The sequence below is a fragment of the Microtus ochrogaster genome, chromosome 2, assembly GCF_000317375.1.
Source record: "Microtus ochrogaster isolate Prairie Vole_2 chromosome 2, MicOch1.0, whole genome shotgun sequence".
Taxonomy (NCBI): domain Eukaryota; kingdom Metazoa; phylum Chordata; class Mammalia; order Rodentia; family Cricetidae; genus Microtus; species Microtus ochrogaster.
The window spans coordinates 8,276,051-8,300,738 of record NC_022010.1 but is presented as its reverse complement, the minus strand read 5'-3'; the positions used below and the strand labels follow the sequence as shown (position 1 = coordinate 8,300,738).

Sequence of the window (24,688 nt, the reverse complement as noted above, 5' to 3'; positions counted from 1 at the left end):
CCACGATGCTAAATCAGGTCAGCGAGCTTATTTACGTCAAATAAATCAGCAGAGCCAAGTGGAGAGCCGCCTCAAGACTATTTGTCTTGGGTCAGTGCTAAGCACAGACGGCAGGCAAAAGCCCGGGCAGATTTGGATGTCATGGACAGAGCCCAAGGAACCTGGAAAGCTGTCCAGATTCACACTCAGTAGGAACATTTGTGTTTAACGTGTGGGAGGGGAGACAGCACATCTCTAAGCACCCTAAGGAACATACTGAAGGCCTTGACCCTTTAAGAAAGAAAACCTACCCTGTGGTTGAGGCTCTTGCTGCTGGGGTAGGATATGGGCTGTCCCGAACACAGATCGGCCTTTTCAGGAAGACGATGGTCCACAGAGCCTTCCCTGGGCCTTTTTAAATCTTATTTTTAATTTTTTAAAGAATTAATTTTATTTGTATGATGTTTTGCCTACATGTATGTAGATGCACCACAACTATACAAGGTGCACACAGACCAGAAGAGGAGCTGGGTCCCAGTGGAGTTACAGATGGGAAGCAACCACTGTCCTCCGGAGGAGCAACAAGTCCTTTTAATGCTTAGCTATCTCACTAGCCCCACTTTTTATTTTTTATTTATTTATTTATTTCTTTATTTATTTATTTATTTATTTATTTATTTTAGTTTTTCGAGATAGGGTTTCTCTGTAGCTTTGGAGCCTGTCCTGGAACTAGCTCTTGTAGACCAGGCTGGCCTCAAACTCACAAAGATCCACCTGCCTCTGCCTCCCGAGTGCTGGGATTAAAGGCGTGCGCCACCAACGCCCGGCTTCCACTTTTTATTTTTGATGCCTGCTTTTAGTGATTTTTCCAGAACCAACAACACACTCAAGCGATCTGGTGTGCTCTTGACTTCTTACCCAGCCCTCCCAGGACAATGCAGCCGGTCCCTGAAGATGCTGGATGCAGCTCAGCTCTGGCCTTGGGAAATGCCTGGAATCTGTCTGTGAAAGACAAAGACTTCTCTCCCCATTGGGTAAACTCAGACAAGGAGAAAGGATGAAGAACGGACAGGAGGCCATTATAAAGGGCTGTAGCCTCTCACGGGTTTCACTTCTCCAGGTTGGACCTTCTGCGTGCGAGGAGTTGACTACCTGGATAAAGTCAACCTGCCAGAACACAGCACTGTAAAAGAGCAGGTAGTGGGAGTCCGTTCCTATCTATGCACAAATATAAAACATACATTTAGACACACGATGCGGCAAACTTCCCACTGCAGCTGTGGCTGTCCTCTGGGAACCAGGAACCTACTCTGGCTCAATGTAATTTTAAAGGCTTGTTTCTACCTTGTAAGAGACAGCCTTGTGCTGATACCCAGTAAAGTCACTGCTCAGGAAACATGACATGCTCTGGCCATCTTAAGGCCTCTGAGTATCTCTGGGCTGCACGAAGGGAATCTGCACGCACACAGCCCTGGGCATCGCGGCCAAAAGGCAGCTGTCTCCACAGATGCATGGACAGCACAGGTGACAAGCAGATGGTGCCCAGGGAAATCAGAGGTCGACAATGGAGAAAATGTTTGGCCAGGTTTGATCTCTGTCTTCAGGATGCCTTGAGGAGGGATTGTTTTGAGGACCACTGGGGTCTGGATGGCTGGTGTCCACCTACCCTGTGGGAATCGCAGTCCACAGAGGGCAATGAAGAGACATGGCTCTGGTCATGTTTGGTTTCTGGGTGGTCAGAATCAGGATCTAGGATCAGTATATGTGGTGGCAATCACTCCAGCAGACAATGACAATGAGAAGTTTACCCAAGTTCACAGATGCCTGGGCTCCTGTGAAGTGGGTCAGGGTGCTGTTCAGACTTCAGGCCACCTCTCCTCACACACCATGTACAAACACATGCACACACACAGACACACATGGCCAATACATGGGACATGCCTAGAGCAACACATAGATTATCACATTTATCCCAATTGCCAACATCTGATCAAGGAAGTATTTTATTAAACTTTAAAAACGATTTTGTGTGTGTTTCAGACAAGTGTCACTATGAAGCCCAAGCTATCCTTGAACTTGGATTTCTCCTCCCCCAGCCTCCTGAGTACCGGCAATTAAACCATGTGCCACCATACCTGGCTCAACACCTACAACCCAATAGATCTGTCCACACAGGACAGGACAAACGCATTCGTGTGATGCTCATGTACATGTACGCACGCGCACACACACAGACACACGCACATCTTCTTGGAACAGGCATGGCCAGTGGACTAGAACTCGTTGTCCGTAACACAGACTTCTTTCCCATTCAGCCCACACCACACGTGCCTGCACTGCAGGTTATTTGTGTTTTCCAACTGCAGGCTTACATTCCACACCACACAAAACAACCTGTTTCTAGTTCTGCTGTTTGATCCCTCTCACCCACGGGATGCAGGGTCCTGAGAGATTCAATTGACATGCACATGGAGACATCTGAACAACTGCTTCTCCTATTTTTACTGGCAGCTCAATTCTGTGGTTGCTTATATATTTGGTGTCAGGGTCTCATCTTGTAAAACCCAGGCTGAGCTCGAATGCACAATCCCCCTGCCTCAGCCTCCCCAGTGAGTGGATTACAGCCCCATGCTATCACCACAGGCTGCTGGATCTGTTTCTTTGCAGTATTTAAGGCTGTGTCTTTGTTTCTTAGTTCTGGATTCTCGATGGGAACAACCCTAGGTTGTACGTCGTTGGAGGGCTGCTGAGGCTCAGCTGGGAGTCCAGAGCTGGTGGCACAGATCTAACCGCCCTGCTCACAGCACAGTGGCAGACCAAATCACCTTCCCGTCTGGATGGGGGATGCTGCAGTCACACCAGGATGAACCGTGTCACAAACACCCAGGAAGGTGACACCTTGGTGACACCTTGGTGACAGAGGGGAGAAAGCTGCCCTAGGTAGCTCCCCTTTGGGTTGTTATCATTCTTGTCTTGCACTCACACTATGCCACGTCTAACAGAATCTGCAGGGACAGTCCCGGTCCTACCCCCGTTCTACCATCAGGTCACACACCTCCAGTTCATTCTGCAGATAAGGGTCTGCTGGGTGGAGAGTGAGCTCACTAAGGACACAGTGCAGGGTAAATCACACTGTGCCTTGAGGCGGGAAAGCACTGCCGTGAGCACGTCCTGTGGGGAACACAGGTAATTTAATCAGCACTCAGCTCGGTAGAACTCCAGGGTAGGGAAGCGCCTTGGGCACAGCTGTGACCCAGAGCTGGGCTCAGTTAGCTCAGCATTGCCAGCCTACTTGGTGTGACTGAGGCGCTGTGGGCCAGGGAGGGAGTAGCATCACTGAGCCCCCTCCCCCCAGGGACAAGTGGTACCTTCCCACTTATATAGCTGGTACATTCCAGCTATGAGGAGACTAGACACTTTCAAATGTCTCCTGAGGGTCAGGAGTGGGGGGAAGGGCTGCCCCCTGTTACAAACCCACGGCCTGAGATCTATTAGAAAGATGGGTTTGTGAACTTGAGCTAATTGCTTGAAAGTGTCGCAGAAGGGCAAGTTAAGCGAGACGCTCAGCTGAGGTTTAAATACCAGCGGCTAAGGGTGGAGGATGGAGAGTGTGAGGCTAGCATGGGACAGAGATACCAGGTCTCAAAGAAAAAAGAGGGGAAAGGAGGAAAAGGAGATGGATAGGAAGAGGAAGAATTACTTAAGGCTTCATTTCAAAATGTTCTGTAGTAACCAATGGGAAGAAAGACAAAATAAATGGCCAATCAAACCATGTGGGGTTCTGCTCACTGTGACTTAATAAACACAATCAATAGCACTTGTGTATTTTATCATTTAATTTATGGACACAGACTCGGGCAGGACCAGCAAGATGGCTCCGTGGGCCAAGGCCACCAAGACGGACACCTTGAGCTCCATGCCCACATGGTGGATAAACGTACCAACTTCCAAAACTTTTCCTCCGACCTAAACCATGGCATATGTGTACCCCCCAATGATTAAATGTGATTTAGTTTTTAAAAGATTTATCTTTATTACATTACTTTTGTGTGTTTGTAGTGTCTGTGTGAATGCATGCCACATATTAGGGTACCTGTGACAGTCAGAAGAGGTCATCCCATCCCATCAGCTGTGAGTCCACTGTGTGGGCGCTGGCAACCGAACCCAGGTCCACTGGGCTAATTCACCTGCTCCTTAAACATCTTAAGTTAAAAAAAAAAATCCTCTTTGCAACCCAGAACTCATTATTTAGTCTGAGCTGGTACACACAGGCTCATGATCTTAAAAATAAAAAAAAATAATAATAATAAATACAAACTGGAACACTGAAAACAGCTTACGAAACGGACAGAGGGATGGACAGACAGACACCTCCAACCCCTGTGGAGAAGTGGCTGCAGGAGTTGAGCTAACAATCGTGTTCAGTAAGAGCGGGCCACCCCCATGAAAGGGACCAGATGATCTCAACGGGTATCACACGGGCCTGCAGACAACAGACTTACAGGCAGTGTTTTCACGGGGGAGGAACGCCCTGGGGTTTTTGTTTGTTCTGCCTGGAAAGTCACAGAGAAGTCGAAAATAGCTGGTGGTTATCTCTAGGCTGTGTGATTTTTAGGTAATTATTTTATTATTATCATCAGGTCAAAAAAAAAAACCACTGAGGACAAATGCCTATCTATGGTGCCTATCAGCATACCGATGTGAACACTGGCCTCCAGGCTTCAATACCGCTCCTACCCGCGGCTCTTCTCATCCAGCCCCCTCCCCAGACTTCCCCAGCTCTGTGTGTGTGTGTGTGTGTGTGTGTGTGTGTGTGTGTTCCCCAGCGTGATTAAAACACAAAACCCACATTCCGCAGTCAATCAAAAATGACCTCTGTATTACTGACTCAGCATGGACACAGACGCTTTCTCCTGTCTGGAATAACTGAAGCCGTCTGTTCTCAGGGGAGATGATGTGGACGGCACCGGAGGACATGTGAACGGGATTCGAGGTGAAGTTCTTCTGTGGGTTTTGATTATTCTATCCTGGTAGGGACTTGGGAGGGTAAGCTATTTCCTCGTCTGCCGAGTGAAACACAAGTAAATTGGAATCTTGATCTCAACTGTTCGGGGTCTATAAACTCAAGGACTGCACACACATGCCTTTCCAGTGCCAGGTCAGAGAAAGCTGGCAACGGGCATGATGTTTACATTAACCCCGTGTCGCCACTCCTGAGAGTGAAAATGAACCCAAGGGAGTGACTGACCAACTCCAACACTGACCAAGGGTAGACTGGCATTACAAGGCTGATGAGCCATGCAGCTGGCATGCACCTATAACCCCAGCACTTGTCAGGTGCAGAGGGCATCAGGAGTTTAAGGTTGGTATCAAACACATACGAAGCTGGATGTCAGCCTGGGCAATGGGAGACCCTGTCTTAAAAAAATTATATATCTCCCAGTTACCAGAAAAAATGAGCAAGAAAGCCAGAACATGTGAGAACATGCCAGAACATTCCAGAATACACCAGAATGTGCAGGTGCACCAAGTTCTTTCATGAACTTTGAATCCACACACTTGGAAGTCCAGAGCAAATGGAACAGAATCACTGGGATCTAACAGTAAAAATCAATTCCCTGGCCAGGGCCAGGGCTCAGTAGCAGAAAGTTTGCCAGTCACACACAAAGTCCTGGATCTGATCCCAGCATGGCAACCCCAAACAAGAACAATTCCCATCAGCCTGTCCTTTCTTCCACAGAGGTGAGCAGGAAGAGGAAGAGGGAGGAAGCTGAAGGAAATTCCATCAGGAAGGCAAACAGTTGGGAGACACGGCTTTATGAAGCTGCTGAGAGAAACCCTGGAGACTCATGCCTGACACCAGGGCAACCTGAGCCCAAACCACAAATGCTGGCTGTGGCCTCTGTAAGGGTCAGTGAAGGGTCTCCGGGAGCCGTGTGTGTTATAGGAGACTGGAGAAAAAGACAGGAGAGTCGAGAAGCATACCAGGGCAGCTCTACGCAGGCTCAGTGGGTACCAGCACCCTCCTGAGGCTCTACACACCCCTAGATGTTGGGATATAGATATAAGGCCTGCTGGCCAGGTGTTAAAACAACCAAAAATAAGTCCGTGCACCCACACTCCTGGAGACACACTTGGGTCTGGTGCGGCAACGACATCACTGTGACAGTGAGGGACCACGTAGAGCAGTCACCTCCGTGAGTGGATCCAACTGCCCGGGCAAAGGTGTCCTGCACAAAACAGTGTGACTTCCCCCACTGAAAAGTAATTAAAAAACTACAACACGGGACCAAGCACCTGGCCCTGCAGCCGTCCCATGGCCATAACCACGCAAGGTGCCGGGGCCTCACCGGGCCTGCTCTACAGAACAGCTCTGTCTGCTGCAGCTGGAGGTGAGGGAGACAGAGACACTGGATGCCACAGGACATGCTCAAAGCCTTGGCTCCCTCCTTCATCATCTCACGTGGACCAGGCTGGTTCTGGGTGTCTCTCCAACAGGCCTCATGCGGGAAAGAGTACGGGTGGGCTCTCTCCATAGCAGTACTTGGCTATGGGGTCACGGTACGTGTTCTCATGTTGCACGCTCTGTTGGTGAAAGAAGACAGGAGAAGGACAGAGAGGGTCAGCTGCAGTGACCGCCACACACTCCCCGCCCACTCCACCTCAAAACCAGCGTGCCTTGGGGTTTTGAGGAACTTTCTGGAATGAAGTAGGATTCTTAGCGCTGAGGGCCACAAAAACAGACAAGACGCTGCTACTGTGTCTTTTCTTCTTCTGTCTACCAGGGAGTTTTTGAACAACCTGGCTGCAAGCTGGGCATTTTGAGACTGCTTCTCAATCCATCTGAAATGGGATCTAGGGTATGGCGCAGCCTGACAGAGTGCTTGCCTAATATGCATGAAGCCCTGGCATTGATCCCAGCACCTCATAAAAATGGGTGGTGCAGGGGCTGGAGAGATGGCTCAGTGGTTAAGAGCATTGGCTGCTCTTCCAAAGGTCCTGAGTTCAATTCCCAGCAACCACATAGTGGCTCACAACCATCTATAATGGGGTCTGGTACCCTCTTCTGGCCTGCAGACATACACACAGACAGAATATTGTATTCATAATAAATAAATAAATATTTGTTTAAAAAAATGGGTGGTGTGGTGCATACGCGTGATGCCAACACGGGAGCCAGGAGGAAAAGAAACTCAAGGTCATTCTCAGCAGTACAGTGAACTGGAGGCCAGCCTAGCTACATGAGACCCCGTTTCAAACCCCAAAACAAGGACAAGGTGAGACAGTTCAGGGGTTAACACAGCGCGCTTGCCTCCAAGCCTGAGAAGACCTCAGTTTGATCCCCGGGACCCACACGGAAGAATGAGAAGCAAACTCTACAGGCTGTCCTCTGACCTCCACATACATGTGGTGGCACAGCCACACACACGCAGACACACGCAGACACACGCAGACACACACACACACACACACGACAGTAAGTATGCAAAGAACAAAACGATCTGAAACAGATGGAGATGCAGTGTGATCGGCACCTGACTGTGGGCAGAGAGATCCGGTCCCTGTTGAGAAGGCCTGCAAGGGACTTGAAAGACGCCACTTCAAATGGCTGTCATGCACTAAGGGCCTGTGTGCAAGCCAAGCACCCTCCAAGAGCCTCTCTGGCTGGGCACAAAGAGTGAGGTCGAGCCCAGACAATCTCCCCACGCTGCCCGATGACAGATTTCCCAAACTTTTCTTGTCCTCTGAGCCATTTGAGGTTTGGCTGCTCTAGAGCTCATTAATCAGCCTCTACCAAAGCTATGCACTTTATTAACTGCACTTAGCAGACTGGAAGTCCAGTCTTTGGGCACGCGAACCAAGTGGCCACTGAGAACGGTCTCTTGCACAATAGGAAGTACCTTCCGCTTTGTTGGCTACAGGAAGCTGCTATAATAATATCAGTCCCTTTTTCCAGCACTAGCCAGGAAGAGCGAGCGAGTCAGCTGAGCCCCTCTCACATTTCCCTTATACCCATTGACCTGGGAAGCCCGGCCCCTGTCAAGACCAGTGGAATTTCACATCCCAGAGTTCCTTCTATTCTGGCCCAGACATTCTCACAGTGAACTAGAGGTGCAAAAGGGAGTTGCCACACAAACCCAAAGCTTACAGAGGGACAGAGACAGGCGCGAGCCGGCTAGCCCAGCAGAGTGTGCTTGTGGAAGAGACACCTTACAAAGAGCTATGACAAGTGCCCAGCCACAGAGGCTGGGAACTTGGGCCAGCAAGATGGCACAGCATGGAAAGGTGCTCGCTGCCAAGGCTGATGACCCGAGTTCGGGCCTCAAAACCCACATGGTGTATGGAGAGAACTGACATTCAAAAGCTCTCCCGGCGTGTATGCATGTGCCTCCCCAAGGCCAGAATAAACGTAAGAGGGGAAATAAACAAAGGTGGGGGCAAAAGCCTTCCAGGGTACCTCACGGGTGGCAGGGCATGGCAAGCAAGCAGAGCACTCAGGCTTAGGCAGTGGAATGCATGCTTACCAAGAGCCTTACAGGCCTCAGATATGATCCATGTGCCTTTAAATTCCCACCTCTTACCCCTGGGATCCTGAAGGAAGCCACAGATCTGCCTCAGGACAAGTGACTACCTCCTCTCAATGACCGCCTACTGCACCTAAATGTCTCATCCTGCACCCCCCAAAGCAGCAGAACATGGTACCAATAAAGACCCTTTCCACCCTGGCTCTGATCTCCAGCTCTGCCTCCCTCCCACCTCCCCCAGCGAGAGCCAGCACCACGTCTGACCTGCGATGAAGTCCTGCACTTAGCCAAGCACAGTTCGAAGTGGTCTTCAACTGCCATGAAGAGGTTCTGGAAGGCCACAGCTGCCCGGTTGAGGAAGCGTTCCAGCAGAGGTTGCTATGGAAACAAGGTATTAAGTATTGGTAGTATCAGCAGGCCAAACCAGCCTGCCCAGAGGGATTCTCTCATTCACCAGATCCCTGGTTGGCAATAGCATGGTCCTCTCTGCGAAGGAACCATAAGCCAGGGACCAGCTCCGCTCTCAGGAGAGGCCAGTGTACCTATAAAGCTCCTCTTGAGCATCCCAGAAGATGCCCGGAAGACAAAGCGGGGGGAAGCTGGAGTCCCTACCTTGCTGGGCTGCAGACAGCAGGAGACACAGTACTCGTAGACTTCACAGCAACCACTGACCAGGCACCCTTCACAGCAGTACTGCTTCGTGCTGGGGACCTTGACATCGCAGCAGCCATTCGCCAGCAGGTTCTTCCTCTCGCAGACATAGCCTGAAAGCCAGGGACGCGGCTGAGCACTAGGGCTGGCTTCACCTAGGCAGTCAGGCTCCTCGGTCACCACTAACTAGATCCACACTGTCACTGTATTCAACCAGTTTCCAGTCTACTGCATAAGTGTGAGCTCATCACAGTGCCATGCCACGCCCACACGGCTGAGTTCTAACATAAGCAAGCAATCTTTAACCTTGGCCTCTTTTAAAGAGACTAAGATAGGGCTGGAGAAGATGGCCCAGCGGTTAAGAGCACTGAGTACTCTTCCAAGAGGTCTGAGTTCGATTTCCAGTAACCATATGGTGGCTCACAACCATCTCTAGTGGGATCTGATGCCCTCTTCTGGCATGAAGGTATACATGCAGATAGAGCACTCATATACACAAAATATATAAATAAAAAGTCTAAAACAGAAACAAGGCACCCATTCATAAAAAATGAGTACTTTGCGGATTTAAAAAGCAAGCACACAGCTTTTGATGGCTTCTCCATGCTTGCTGCTGTGGTCACTTGAAGGGACTGTTAAAACAGGAAGTCACAGTTCACCTTCATAACTCTGCTTGTACGCAAACATGGTGGGGGAGGGACACAGCCACCCCCCGAGAACTGGGGGTGACGCTCTCAAACCCTTGAGGGAGAGAAAAACCCAATTCACTCCTCAGCTGAGAAAACCCATCACACAGATAAGCACGTCCAGTGTCAGGCAGGCCTCCGCTCTGGGGCTGCTTTACTATTCAGAGCATCTAGGCAGACAACTCCTTGTTCCCTTTGGGAACAGGTATGTGTGGGGGCCTCAGGTGTGTGCAGGGGCCTTCAGGCATGCATGTGGACTTTCAAGTGTATGCAGGGGCCCTCAGGTATGCATGTTAGCCCCGAGGTCTATGCAGGGGCTCTCAGGTATGCATGTGGGCCCTCAGGTCTGTACAGGGACTCTTGGGTATGTGTGTAGTCCTTCAGGTGTGTTCAGGAGCCCTCTGGTGTGTGTTTGTGGTGGTAGGGCCCTTAAGGTATGCATGTTGGCCCTCAGGTGTGTGCAGGAACTCTCTGGTGTGTATGTGCAGGGCCCCTCAGGTATGTGTGTGGGTCTTCAGGTGTGTGAAGGGGCCCTCTGGTGTGTGTGTAGGGCCCTCCTATATTCATGTGGGCCTTCAGGTATGCGTGCTAGCCCTCAGGTATGCGTGTGTGGCCCTCAGGTGTGTGCAGGGCCCCTCAGGTATGTGTGTGTGGTCCTCGGGTGTGTGCAGGGTCCCTCAGGTATGCGTATGCAGCAGCTGTCCCCAGCATCAGCCCATCTGAGTGCCCCAGCTCTGTCTCCAGAGAAAGAATGAGGCTGGTGGAAAAGAACTTGTTTTCAGAACTGCTCTGGAAAACAAGGTCTGTGCAGGAGAGGGCAGAGCAGCAGAACACTGACACCGAGGGGACACTAGGGGGCCCTCACTCCACACTGGGGAGACCAGGAGCGAACAACTCCCACCACATGGGAGCTGCGGCTCTGTTTTGTTTCTGCTCCAGTGTCTCCTGAGCGAAGAGATAAGTGCTAGGAGATGCTTCCTCCCCAGCTGCCCCCGCTCATGCTGTTGACAAGGGTTCTAAACGGAATTCCCAGGGAGATTCCACCCCAGATGATAACAATACAGCAGCTCTGTATTATGGAGATGGGCAATACCGTGGACCCCAAGAGCAACCTGTTGACACAGCCTGCCCTTTCCTTCTCTAAGCTACAGGCCCTTTTCTTCCCACTGGCAACTCCCAGCACTCAACTCCGGTGCTCACCTCCCAGTGACCAGGTCTAACTTCTGAGGAGAGCAAGCTTACCCACACCTCTCCCCCTGTAATTTTTAACTATATGTGTGTGCACATGTGTGAGTGCAGATTCCCACCGAGGCCAGAAGAGGGCGCTGGATCCCTGGGAGTTGAAGTCACAGGCAGTTAGTGAGCTGCCTTGCGTGGATGCTGAGACTCAAACCCAGGCAGGCCCTCTTGCAAAGGCACTCAGCGCTCTTGACCACGAACCCATCTCTCCAGCGCTTCTTTATTTTTAGTTGAAAAAACAAACAAAAACCCCTACACAAACCATACGGGGCATTGTGATGTTTCAGTCCACACACACACTGCGGTGCCGATGAGCTCTGCAGATAATATTTCCGCCAAGTCCTGTGAGACCAGGGCCAGCAAATGTGTTGATCTTGCCTAGAAAATTAACTTCCAGCTTCTGAAAAGTTTTTGACTCTAATTAGCTATCTGGTTTAACGGCACTGTTACCCTAGCGACACGATGGCATCAACAGCTGTAAGTTGTTTTTGTTTTGTTCTATTAAAACCACGTTTCCCATATTTGTAAAGGCAAAATAAAACCTGTGGCCTCTGTGGGATTTTTAGGGGTTGAGAAGGTGAATATTGGATGTTTTAACTAAAGGAATCCATGCGTCTGTCTGATCTAAATTAACTAGAAGGAAAACACTGTTTTGTAGCTATGGGACAATAAAATGACCAATTGCCACCTGTACTACAATTTCCTGTTTTCTGAGTCTGTAGAAACAAGCCCTGACCTCCAAGCTGAGCCCCTGCCCCCTCCCCATTTGCTGTCGGCTAACTGCATCTTCTTGGAGTAGTAACAGGCCGGTGTGTAATTTCTCTTTTCTGATAGGAAGACTTACAGGCCAGCAAGATGGCTCTGCCAGTAAAGGACGCTGCTAACAGGCTGACGGCCTGTGTTCAATCCTTGGGATCCACATGGCGAAAGGAGAAAAACATCTCCTACAGGTTAGCCTGTGGCCACCACAAACACCACGTGGTGTGTGCGCACACACGTGCACACACACGAAAAACAAGATGAGGAACCCCTGTGCCTGGGCCTGAGGCCAAGGCTGGAGCGGCAAGCAAAGAGAACCTGCTAGGAGTTTGGCTCCTCAGCCCAAGCCTCCCAGATGCTGCAGGGAGCCTGGGACAGAGAACGGTATGGAAGACACAGAGGAGCGGGAAAGACAAAGCGTTGTGAGGCAAGGCTATCCAGAGTTGCAGGGCCTTGAGAGCAGGGAAGGGAGGTCGTACCCAGCTCGTCCGTGAGGAATTCCTTCCCTTGAACAGAGTTTCGGCACTGGTTGCTGGGGTGGCTGCTATTGCCCAGATTAAACTGGACCTTCCACTGAATGGGCTGTTCACGGTCTTGAACCTGGAGAAGGTTCCGGTCTCTTACCGACCTCTCTTCCTGCAATGAGACCACAGGGGGAAAGGAAGGTTCAAGGCGTTTTTCCCGCTTCACTTGCCGTGCAGGAGAATACACCTCTGCCCCGCTCCACCCCAGCCCCACCACTCCTGGCATGGGCACCATCAGAGCAGAGTCACAAAGTAAGCCAGCAGGAAAATGTGGTAAGTTAAAGCTATCCTCCCCAATGGCTGTGCTGATCATTCAAGGCCCCAGAAGCAGATAAGATCCTATGGAATTCTAGAAGAAAAACTCCCCCCCCCCCCGCAGCAATTTAAGCTTTGAAATACTAAAATGCACACACCATGGAACAGAACATAAAGCCCGAACACTTTTAGAACCAGGAGGAGACATGTTAGTCTGATCATCTCAGACTGTCGTCACGAGGCCTCAGCTGTGACAAGGACTTGTGTAGAAAACCCGAACCAGGGCATAACTTTAAGGGCGAGGCAAGGCCTGACAGCTCGCAAAGGTGTTTCTGTGTGTAAAAACAGAGCAGCCGTCTGACAGCTGCTTCTAGACAACATTCTTGCTACCTAGCCCTTTGCCTAGCAAACCAAGGGAGGAGCGGCCCTGAGGTGAGAGCCTGGATCTTTCTCTTAGACAGGAGGACGAGCCCAGCTGCCAACAAGCCAAGCACAAAGCAGCCACGTTTGGATGCAGCTAATCATGAATGAGTAACAAAACAACTCTAAATGACCCTCTCCCTCTGGCCTGTTGGGGGTTTTAAGACAGAGCTTCTCATCCTACAGTTCAGGCTTGCCTGGAACTCACAGCAATCCTTCTGCCTCAGCCTCCAGGTGCTGGGATTGTAGGATCATGGTGTGCACCGCCATGCCTGCATGTCCACACACACCTAGCTCTGGGAAACTCCTTAGTGAGTGCCTTCCTACAGAAACCACACGCTGGGCTTTCCCACAACTCTGCTTCAATAGTAGGAAAACAAAACAAAACAAAAAACCAAAACATGAAAATACGCTGATTGTTGACCATAGGAGAAACTAAATGAGAAACAATGCCACCCTTGTACATCATTACCCAAAAGGAAAGGTTCATTCAAAAACAGTGCTTATCAACATGGAATTCACACACTACCTAGAACCCCAACACTTAACTACAAGTGCATTTGGTTCTGCCTCCTGAGTGCTGGGATTAAAGGTGTGCACGTTTGGTTTTGGCATGCTCACCTCTGACCATGTTTACAGTTGCTCTCGACGCTACTGGGTGGTTAAACATATCCAAGAACCCACATTATCTAGATAATCAAATCCTCACGGATGCATAATAATCCATCATGCTGGCGCACTATCGTTAAGGAGACACGGCCTCCACAAACCAGACACAAGCCCTGGCTCTGCTTTCGGGATGGCACTGCGGATCAGTGTGGGGCTCTGGAAAAGTCCTCACAGTGGTAAGTGGTAGGCTGGGCCAGATAACTGCCCCAAAGTCTGACCCACCACGGCAATATCCCAGCATTTACCCAGATGACCTCTCTCACCACCACCAGGACTGGATCCCCCCTCCTTCAATGTGCTCATGGAAAACAGTCCCCCAAGATGGCTTCCCTGTGTGCTGCCTCTCCTTTCTGTTTCTCATAAGAGACATGGCTAGCAGGCCCAGGACAGGACAGGTGTCAACTCTGCAGGAGCCCTGGGAGGCAGGGGGTCTCTTAGGTTCACCCTGCAAGTCGCTCAGGAGCAGACCCTGACAGTGTACCCCAGGAGACTCTCTGCCACAGGCCCCCAGGCCTTGTGGCTCTCCAGCACCTGAACTTGCCAACCCTGAACATTCGAAACCTCTGCCAAGAGTACTCCATGGGTAAAAAGTCGGCCATGGCCCACTTTTAAAGTCAGGTGGCAAGCATGTGGAAGGGACAGAAGACCAGTTCCATCCAGTGGGTACCAGGCTTTCCAGCAGAGTTCCCACTGCCCTTCTGGGTGGTCTCATCTTCAAGGCTTTCACAAATATGTGTACTGTTTTCATTCAAGATTCAAGAGTGAGGTGGCGCACACTTTTAACCCAGTGCCCAGGAAGCAGAGGCAGGCGAATCTCTGCGGATTCAAAGAACCCTGGTCTTTGAATAAAGACAATGCAGGACAGCCAGGGCTACATAGAGAGGCCCTGTCAGCGATAGTAGAAAAAATCCATTCAAAGGGGATTCTTACACAGTGCCCTACTTTACTGGAGTGCTCCAAGGGGCGGCTGACAAAGGCTATGGTCGTGACTCACAGCCACCGACGCCTCGGGATGTTAGAAGTCCAACAGATCCACTGCTGAGGAAGGACGGGAGTGGAAGTGGGCAGAGACACAAGAGAACGTTCTTTGTAAGTGCAAACAGCTGTGGAGCCTGTGCGCGCGCGCGCGCGCGCGCGCACACACACACACACACACACACACACACACGGCCTGACCTCAGGTTTTTAAAAGGCTAATTAGGAAGCAAGCTGTGTAGGTCTTAGGGGTAATTAGAAGGGTCAAATGAAAGGCATGTTCCAGAGACACACAGCACTACCACATGAGGCACAGCTGACCTTAAGGACTCTGCACAGGAGTCTGAACAATGGAGGAGACAGACCAAGGCCGCTGCAAACATCTGAGATTGAGAACTGCAGCCCGGAAGCAGGGGATTACAGTTATAAAGAATCATAAAGAACTTTAAAAAAAAAAAAAAAACTTATTTTTATTATTTGTGTGGGGGGGAGGGGTATACATGGTAACCAGAAGAGGGTGTCCAATCCCACAGAACTGGAGTTAGCTGGGAACAGACCCTGGGTCCTCGGCAAGAGCAACAAGCACTCTTAGCCATGGAGCCACCTTTCTGGTGCTGAGAGGTTTTAAAGACAGAGGAATCACTTGTATATTAAGGGAGAAGCCAGTACACCTCAAGTAAGAGAAGCGAAAACATTCCAATGAAAGGGCAAGAAGAAGCCGAGCGGTGGTGGTGCACGCCTTTAATCCCGGCACTTGGAGGCAGAGGCAGGCGGATCTCTGTGAGTTCGAGGCCAGCCTGGTCTACAAGAGCTAGTTCCAGGACAGGCTCCAAAGGTACAGAGAAACGCTGTCTCAAAAAACCAAAAAAAAAAAAAAAAAAGGAAGGACAGGAAGAAGCCACACCTTTATGTCATGTGACCCTTCTGCTGGTCACCAACCCTATGCCAGTGCCATGCTCTGTAATGTTTGCAGAGAACAAGTCTTTGCTGATAACCAGTTTCAAAGGGGGTGAGGCGGCTCTCTGTACTCAGCCACACTTCCTAGAACGACCATGGGGTGGTTTGAACGAGAATGGCCCCCAAAGGCTCATGTATTTGAGTGAAACTGTTTGGGAAGGATGAGGAGGTGTGTCACGGGGGTGGGGAGCTTTGAGGTTTCAAAAGCACAAGTTACCTCTCTGCCTTGTGGTGGTAGATCAGGATGTGAGCTCTCAGCTGCTGCGCCAGCACCATGCCTGCCCGCCCGCCTGCCTGCCCACCTGCCTGCTGCCAGGCTCCCTAACCCTCTGAAACTGCAAGCCCCAAACAACCTCTTTTAGAAGTTGCCTTGGTCATGGTGATCACAAGCAATAAAAAAGTACCGCAGACAAGTTAAGCAGAGCCAATCTACATAGTAATGCAGACAACATAAGCGGGCACCCATCCACATAGGCAACTGCTTTCCAGCAATGGGTTAATGCATTTACAAGGGATTCAGCAGACAGCCCGGCCCTACAAAGCGCTGCATCGCCTAAGTACAAAGAGAACCTTAGCCTGTGCCCCACCCTGCCATGTCCTGACCCAACTGTGCTAGTGTACCCCACATTCTAGATCGGTGTCTGAAGTCATCTCCTACCCTCCCTCGCGTTCCCACAGATGGCAGACACCCAGGGAGTAGACCTCAGTGCCCCTAGTGCCCGCTCCACCACCGCACCTGTGGGTAGTGCTGTGCCCAGGTCACCTGGCGCCACTCATCATCCCAACCCTCTCCCCCGACAGCATCCTCTCCTGCGCTCCCATCTCTAGCAATTTAAATTATCCCCTGAAGCATTAATTAGGTAGAAACCCAAAGAAAAGAGGCATCCAAGGCTACAAGGCAACTGGGCCAGCGGCCGTCTGGGCAAAGACCGCTACACAAGCTTGAGGTGTCTTAGGGATGAAGAGTCGAGGAGCCCAGGGGACTTGGGCGCCACAAGCCTCCTCTCCATCTGTGATAAACATCACCCGGGGGCATTCCTCTCACCACCTCCACCTCATAGAAGAGAGGTGGAGCCCAGGCTGGGTCAGACAAGCTGGACACCCAGCTGCAGGGCAGCAGCCAGCCAGCCAAGCCGGAAATCATGTTCAGGACAGGACTGACCCACAAAGACGCAGCGGGCAGGGGGCCTGTGTGAGAACAGCCCAAGCCATGGAGGACCCACACAATGTGAGTTTGTGTCTACTGGTGGAAAACTAAAACGTAACTCTGAAAATACTTATTTTAAACCAAGTATTTATTAATGAACTCATGGCATATTAGCCACTGGTTTTTCTTTTTGATTTTGGTTTTTGGTTAAAGATTTTTTTAAAAAAATATTTATTTATTTACTTTTTATGTATACAATATTCTGTCTGCATATATGCCTGTAGGCCAGAAGAGGGCACCAGACCTCATTATAGATGGTTGTGAGCCACCATATGGTTGCCGGAAATTGAACTCAGGACCTTTGGAAGAGCAGGCAATGCTCTTAACCACTGAGCCATCTCTCCAGCCCCGGTTAAAGATGTTTTTAAAAAAATCTTATAAGCTGGGTACGGTGTGACACACGCCTTTGATCCCAGCACTTGGGAGACAGAGATAGGTGAATCTCTGTGAGTTTGAGGCCATCCTGGTCTACCTAATGAATTCCAGGACGGCCGGGACTACATAGTGAGATGACCCCCCCAACACACACACACACACACACACACACACACACACACACACACACACAGTGACAGGCCAGACAGCTGCTGCTGGCCACTATGTGGACCAAAGCCAGGATGGGCGTTTCCCTCCTGTGAAGTCTCTGTGCAAACGGACAACTCTGTATAGCACCATGGTTGATCTTGTACCATATGAGACGCCAAGTTCTATACCCAAACTTGACAGATGTCCTTCTGACACGTTTATTACAGGGCGACCACTGGAAAGTAGCCAAGAGGACCCTCAAAAAGCCAGGCAAAGCCTGTGCTAGTGAGTGATGGGAACACATCCACACAAAAACTCACCAAGTGGGTGTTTCTGCCCAAAGATGGAGCCCCAATGCCCATCAGTGACGTGGAATGATGTGACAGCTACCTACAGGGGAACACTGTGTCAAGAGATAACACAGTTGAGTCTGCAAACACCACCACGCTCACAGAAGATCACACGTGCATACGATTCCATCTATATGAAATACCCAGGTGGGGATGGGAGAGATGGCTCAGGGTTAAAAGCCCTTGCCACGCGAGCCCGATGACCAGTGTCTGGCTCCTGGACCCAGTGGGCCACTGCAATGACTCAGCAGGTGAAGATGCTGGCCTCCAACCTGACAACTGAGAAACCACGTGACGGGAAGGAAGGAAGAACTGACCCCCAAAAGCTGTCCTGATGGTCACATGAGCAATGGGGCTCACGCACACTCCTGCCTTCCCCCAACATCATACAAACACTCTCACACAAAATAAATAATAAGGTAAAAAAAAATATTCTTTTAACAGAAAGTAGGTTAGAGATTGTTGAGGGCTGACAAGCAGGGGAAAGTCAATGATTGCACCCTAAATTATGACAGTGGTAACGGCTACCTCACTGTGCCCTTACTGAAAACCACGGAGCCGCACACCCAAGTGAACTGCCACTTCAGAGGGCGAGCTGTGTCTCAGAGGGCACACCTGGACTCTGAGTGCAGCCTGTAGGATTCGCCCATGGGCACTGTTCTGTGAACATCTTCACAGAGCTGCCAAATGGTGCCCACTCTGTCACAGCACACCCCAAACTCACAGCCACGAACATCACAGCTGAGAAAAGTCAGCAAGCTCCGGGGAGGGAACAGAGTCCCCAAAAATCCGAGCTTTTGCTTGGAAGCTCGTGTTTATCCCTGGCAGTGGGAAAGGTCAGAACACCTCTATGAGGGAGAAGGCTCTCTCCATTCAAGCGAAACTCTGAGGTGAACAAACCATTGACTACTCATTCTTTCAGACAAGAATGTGGCTGGGAGTGGGGGTGGCTAGTTTAGCTTGTAACAGCCAGACTTCAGCCTGCAGAAGGCAGCATGGGCTCTCTAGCTCCTGCCTCAGCACAGCAGATAGGAACTTAAAATTAGTTATTTTCCCGGCTTCCTTCTCAGTGAGTCAGCTGCTCTACCTGCCTAAGCAGCCAGAAAGATTACGCTCTATCTAGGGTAGTGGTCCCCAGCCTTCCTAACACTGCAGCCCTTTAATACAGTTCCTCATGCTGTGGTGACCCCAACCATAAAATTATTTTCATTGCTAATTCATAACTGTAATTTTGCTACTGTTATTAATCGTAATGTAAATATCTGTGTTTTCCAACGGTCTAAGATGACCCCTGCTGAGAATCACTGATATAGGGCAAATGACGTTCATGTCCTGGTGTGCTGAGAACCACCATCTGTGTTCCAATTCAGGCTCTTAGAGCGGCTTTCCACCATGCTTGGTGACAGCTGAGGTAAGTGTCACCACAGGTTAACATGGCCAACATGGTTTAAGTGATTCTGAATCTAATTTAGACCTCACGGACTTCTTGAAGGGGATTCTCCTGGGGTGTGCACACCATATTCTAGAAGCTGATCAGCTAGGTTACTCTGAAAAACAAAGCCCCAGAAGTTCACAGTACAAATGTCTGGCTTGTGCTCCCAGTACCCTACAGTGAGTCTACAGGGTGGGAACTACATACGCATCAAGACCAGAACCCAAGAAGAGAAGGAGGGATGAAGGGAGCCGCCTCCACAGGGGCTATGCTTCCCCGGCCCTCTGAGGCCAGGGAAGAACCAGAATGAGAGAAGAGGAGATGGAAAGAGAGCGCAGACAGCACAGATTAAAGAATGGAGATCATTAGACCCGGCTGGAGGCCACCAGTAAGTGTGAGACTTGAATTCTCGGGGGAAGCCAGAGGAATCTATATTTTTGAAATCCCCACCTTTTTGGAACTCACTCTGTAGACCAGGCTTGGCTTGAACTCATGGAGGTCTGGCTACCTCACCCTCCCAAGTGCTGGGATCAAAAATGAGCACCACCACTCCCCGCAGCATGATCCCATTTTTTTAAATCACCACGCACAGAATGTTAGCCGGTTTACTTCTGTCACCTTGTCACAAATGGAGAACCTCAATTTGAAAATCTGGGCTGGTCTGTAACACAGTCAGACACCACCCCTTCTCGAAGAGGTCCAGTTCCTAATCACACTCCAGTCCTGTGAAGGGGACTCGGTGGAGGAGTAAGATGGCCACAGGATCTGAGGATGACACAGATGAGCATCACCCAGCCTTTGGTCCCACTTCATAGACATGAGGCCAAGCTACACGGGAAGAAAATGGCCTGAACCCGAGAAAGAAAGAGGTAGCAGCTATAAATGAGTCTTAGGCAAAGCAATCTGACAACCTGCAAGAAAGTGCTTCAAGAACCACACAGGAGAGTGCTCCAAGAGAGAGCACTCCAAGAGCCGCACAGGAGAGTCCTCCAAGAGTCATCCAGGAGAGTGCTCCAAGAGTCATATGGGAGAGTACTCCAAGAGAGAGTACTCCAAGAGCCGCACAAGAGAGTGCTCCAAGAACCGCACAGGAGAATGCTCCAAGAGAGTGCTCTAAGAGTCATACGGGAGAGTGCTCCAAGAGTCATATGGGAGAGTACTCCAAGAGAGAGTGCTCCAAGAGTCACACAGGAGAGTGCTCTAAGAGAGTGCTCCAAGAGCCGCACAGGAGGGTGCTCCAAGAGTCATATGGGAGAGTACTCCAAAGAGAGTGCTCCAAGAGTCATACGGGAGAGTGCTCCAAGAGCCGCAAAGGAGAGTGCTCCGAGAGCCGCACAGGAGGGTGCTCCAAGAGTCATACGGGATAGTACTCCAAAAGAGAATGTTCCAAGAGTCACACAGGAGAGTGCTCCAAGAGCTGCACAGGAGAGTGCTCCTAGAGCCGCACAGGAGAGTGCTCCGAGAGCCGCACAGGAGAGTGCTCCGAGAGCCGCACGGGAGAGTGCTCCGAGAGCCGCACACGAGAGTGCTCCGATAGCCAGCCTCACACGAGAGTGCTCCGATAGCCAGCCGCACAGGAGAGTGCTCCAAGAGCCGCACAAGAGGGTGTTTCAAGAGCAGCACAGGATAGGGCTCCAAGAACCAGAACTGAAACACAGGCTCTCAGCACCCCAAGGGCAAAAGCGGAGGCTAACAACACAGGGCTGGCTAGGTATGCAGAAGTATGCCTTACACTTCACAACCTGACAGTACTTCTTACCAGCCACTTTTAAGAGCTGTATTTCACAGGTGATAGCATCCCAGGGCCAACCGAGTTATGTGTAGCTACCCAGTTGTGAACTGAATACCCATCGCTACACTGCAATCAATGCCAAACCCTTCACTCCCAAGATGGCATTAGTGGATAGTGGCATCCACAGATTGACAAGTGGAGTGTCTGCGAGGAAACTAGAATTCTGTGAGGTCATGGGGTGGAGTCCCCAGGGATGGATGGACTGGTACATCTGAAAGGGGCTGAAGGAACCAGTGTGTAGCTGGGTCAGGGGGGCAGAGGGACACCACATGCAGAATCTGCAGGCATCTGAGTCTGGGACCTCCTAGCTGCTAGGATGCATGTGTGTTGTTCAGGCCACCAGAGTTCATGTGGTGTTGCAGTAACCCACACTAAGAAGACAAGTTCATTCCACCCTGATGGGACTTGAGTCTCACATAGGCTCCACACATAGACACACTTTCATCATCTACTAGTCAAAGGCCCTGTCATAACAATAGGGCAGCAAAGGCTGGCAATGATTATCAATGCTCCTGGTGTCAGAGAAAATAGAAAAGCAAAAACAAAAACAAAACAAAACAAAAAAAAGATGCCCACAGCCTACCCTCATCTCACACACCCCACCCACCACACACACACACACACACACACACACACAGTAGTTAAAATGTGGCTGTAGGGAAGGCTGCCAGGTAGACAGCATCTGAGCCAAAAGTAAGAAGAAAAAAAAAAGGAATAAAGTAGCTGAGAAGTCATCACCCCCATCAAGAAGACTCACTTGAACCAATATCTGGTCCCCAAGAAGTCCTGGGGGTAGGGACAGAGAAGAAGGCTGGGGTGTCTGAACAGGTCAGACAGGTCTCTGTTCTTGAGAAAATTGTGTTGAAAAAGAAGGGTGAGGTGACACAGGTGAGCAAGCACACAAACGAGAAATACCGGGTTTGTGATTACCACACCTGCAAATGGTGGATAGGCAGGCAGGCGAGTGCGTGACACTGGGTCACCAGCATGACCTGAGTCATTAACTGTGATCAGTTGGGCCCCGAGTGACCAAAATTCATTCAGTCACACAGAGAACTCAAAGGAGCTCTTTTCACTTGAGCAAAGAATTCCCCATTTGGGAAGGCCATGGTGGAAACCTTGTCACTGCACAGACTGAGACAAACAGAAAGAAGACCTCCTGGGCTGCGCACCAGTCCAGGCAATAGACCAGAGTGTCTTGGCCCCGAGTGGGCGACAGACATAATTCTGGCCAATGAACAGGCACAGGACATTGCAGAGCCAGAGCCAATGTTTTGGGGACAGGAGTGACAGAAAGAAAAGAATGACAGGACTGTGAACAGTAAAATCACTTAGAGAGATGGTGAGGACTGGAAAGGTCAAAACTGGCCGAGGAGAGCCAAGGGTTCTGTTCTAGGGGGTGTAAAGGAAACAATTACCTGAATTTGGAAAACTGAGACAGGAGGATTATAAGTTCAAGTCAAATCTTGACAAGGTAAGAAGACACACACACACACACACACACACACACACACACACACACCATTCAGAAAAGAAGAAAAGGATGTAGTAGACAGAAGAATTTGGGACTTTCTGAACAGGGCTAGTCTAAGTAACATTCTGAGATGTTAATGGCACTCAGAGGAGTAACAAAGCTAGTCCATACCCAGGCAGGTGTAGAGAGAAAACCTAGGTCAGTTCGCAGCACACGCTAAGGTCCCCTAGACAAAGGAAGGAGCATGGGGTGTGGAAATTAGTCTACAGACACAACTCATGAAGGCCAGCTGATCACGGGACCACACATGCCTCTGCAATACTTGGCCTGTGCTTACAACCAGGTGAGAGATGAGATGCACTTTCCTCCCCCCCATAGCTCTCCTGCCTCCCCCCAGGTGACATTTACTTTTATCTACACACTACTCATCTATACATGTAATGCATGAACTTGACCTCTCAGGACAGCGGCCTCCCTCAGATTTTCCAAAGAAGCAGGGAGAGATTTGAAGAGACTTTCCTCCAAGGAAGGTTTAAGTAGCCCTTAAGTTCTGTACCCTTAGCTGTCAGAAAATGGCAACAAAATTGCAGTGAGAACACTTTGCACCTGTTGTCACAAGGTATCAAAGAGACTGGGGGGGGGGGGATACAAGACAGGCTGTCGCACAGCAAAAACCCACAATGCGAAGACTGTGAGACATAAAGACAGAATGGATAAGAGAAAAGAAGTAAAAGCGGATCAAAGGATAAATTGAGGGGGAGGGGCAGATGAAGGGCAGAAGGTAACCCAGAATGAAACTTTGGGTATTGTTTCCTATTAAAACTGATTGCAACTCTCTAGGAACTCTCACTCTGCACAAAAATGAAAAGAGAAGGTTAAAGGGAAAAAAATCCACCCAACCAAGGTGTGCAAAAAAAGGGGCACCTCCAGGAGCCTGTTGGGTCACCCAGGCAAACATAGCACAGAGCCCTTGGACACTTCCTGGCCTAGCCACATCTACCTACTGCCCACCTGTCCATCGAGAGGTCTGGGTGCAGAGCAGGAATGTGCCTGAGGATGAAATGCTGGGCACAGGTCTGGCATAGGGAGAGGGAGGGTACAAAGACCTGGGATGTCCCCCCCCCTTTCTGACCCTCCATATAGCCTTCAATAGACAAGAGGTAAGAGGGAAGGTCAGAGGACAGGAGCAAGGGGAACACTCAGAGGGAGGAGGACTACAGAGTTGAGGACAGAGGAAAGAGGAGTGAAGGAGGGGTGGAGGGAAGACCAAATGATCAGAAGGAGGAGTACTGAATGATCCAAGACTTAAAGGAAGAGAATCAGAGGCCTGCAGGGGGTACAGAATGGCTGCACATTATAAGGAAAAGGACTACAAGGTGGGACCGCAGGGAGGGGCATCAGAGGACCAGAGAAGACAGAGGATCGAGGATCGGAGGGAAGAAGTGTGAGAACGGAGGATCAAGGATGGAGGGCTGGAGAAGGATGGATGATGGGAGGGAAGAGGGTTGGAGGAGAGCAGGGGAGGACGGAGGATGGGCGGGAGGAAGGCAGAGAATCAGAGGAAGGACGGGACGGAGGAAGAGCGGGAGGGGGGCTGAAGAAGGACAGAGGAAGGGAAGGAGGAGGGATGGGGGAGGACGAAAGGTCAGAGGGAGGAGGGCCGATGGAGGACGGGGGAAGGGAGGGGGAGGAAGGAGAGCTGGGTGATAGGGGGGAGGACTAGAGGAGCATAGGAAATAGGGAGGAGATCTGGAGGAGGACCGAGATCTGAGGGAGGACAGAGATCTGGGAGAGGACAGAGAGATGTGGGGGGAGGAGGGCTAGAGGAGAAAGAAGGATCAGAGGGACAGAGGTCCCGAGCGCGCTTGCTTACCTGCTTGAAGGTGCTGCAGAGGAAGTAAACCAGCGAGAGCCCGAAAACCAGGGCGAGCACCCAGCGCTTGCGCAGGACCCGGCGCCACAGCAGCTCTGCAAGGTTCTGCATCCCGGAGCGGCGCAGGCGCAGAGACGACCCCGCGGCATGACCCTCTAAATTCGCTCCTACCCCTGCCCAGCCTCCCCGCAGCAGCCGCCCCGGCCACGTGATCTGCCGCACGCTCCGCCCCGCCCAGTGATGCCTCCGCCAGGCCCCCTCTGTGCTTTCTCTCCATTGGTCCCTGCAGAGACACGGCCTTCTATTGGCTGAATCCGGAGGCAGGGGCGGGCCGTCACAGACCAGAGGCCGTCGTTGCTGTGCCTGGGTCCTAGCGCCGACATTGCGCACCTAGAT

The 24,688-nt window shown here is 50.7% G+C and overlaps 1 protein-coding gene across 1 annotated transcript; it reads right to left on the bottom strand.

Annotated features, from left to right (window-relative positions):
• Positions 1 to 3,800: 3,800 nt before the first annotated feature.
• On the bottom strand, positions 3,801 to 24,499 carry C2H12orf49 (chromosome 2 C12orf49 homolog). Its single transcript, XM_005344345.3, has 5 exons — positions 24,293 to 24,499; positions 12,319 to 12,475; positions 9,117 to 9,268; positions 8,769 to 8,882; positions 3,801 to 6,564 (listed from the first exon to the last, which is right to left on the bottom strand). The coding sequence occupies exons 1-5, from the start codon at positions 24,401 to 24,403 to the stop codon at positions 6,481 to 6,483; spliced, it is 618 nt and encodes a 205-aa protein (XP_005344402.1). The 5' UTR covers positions 24,404 to 24,499; the 3' UTR covers positions 3,801 to 6,480.
• Positions 24,500 to 24,688: the final 189 nt, after the last annotated feature.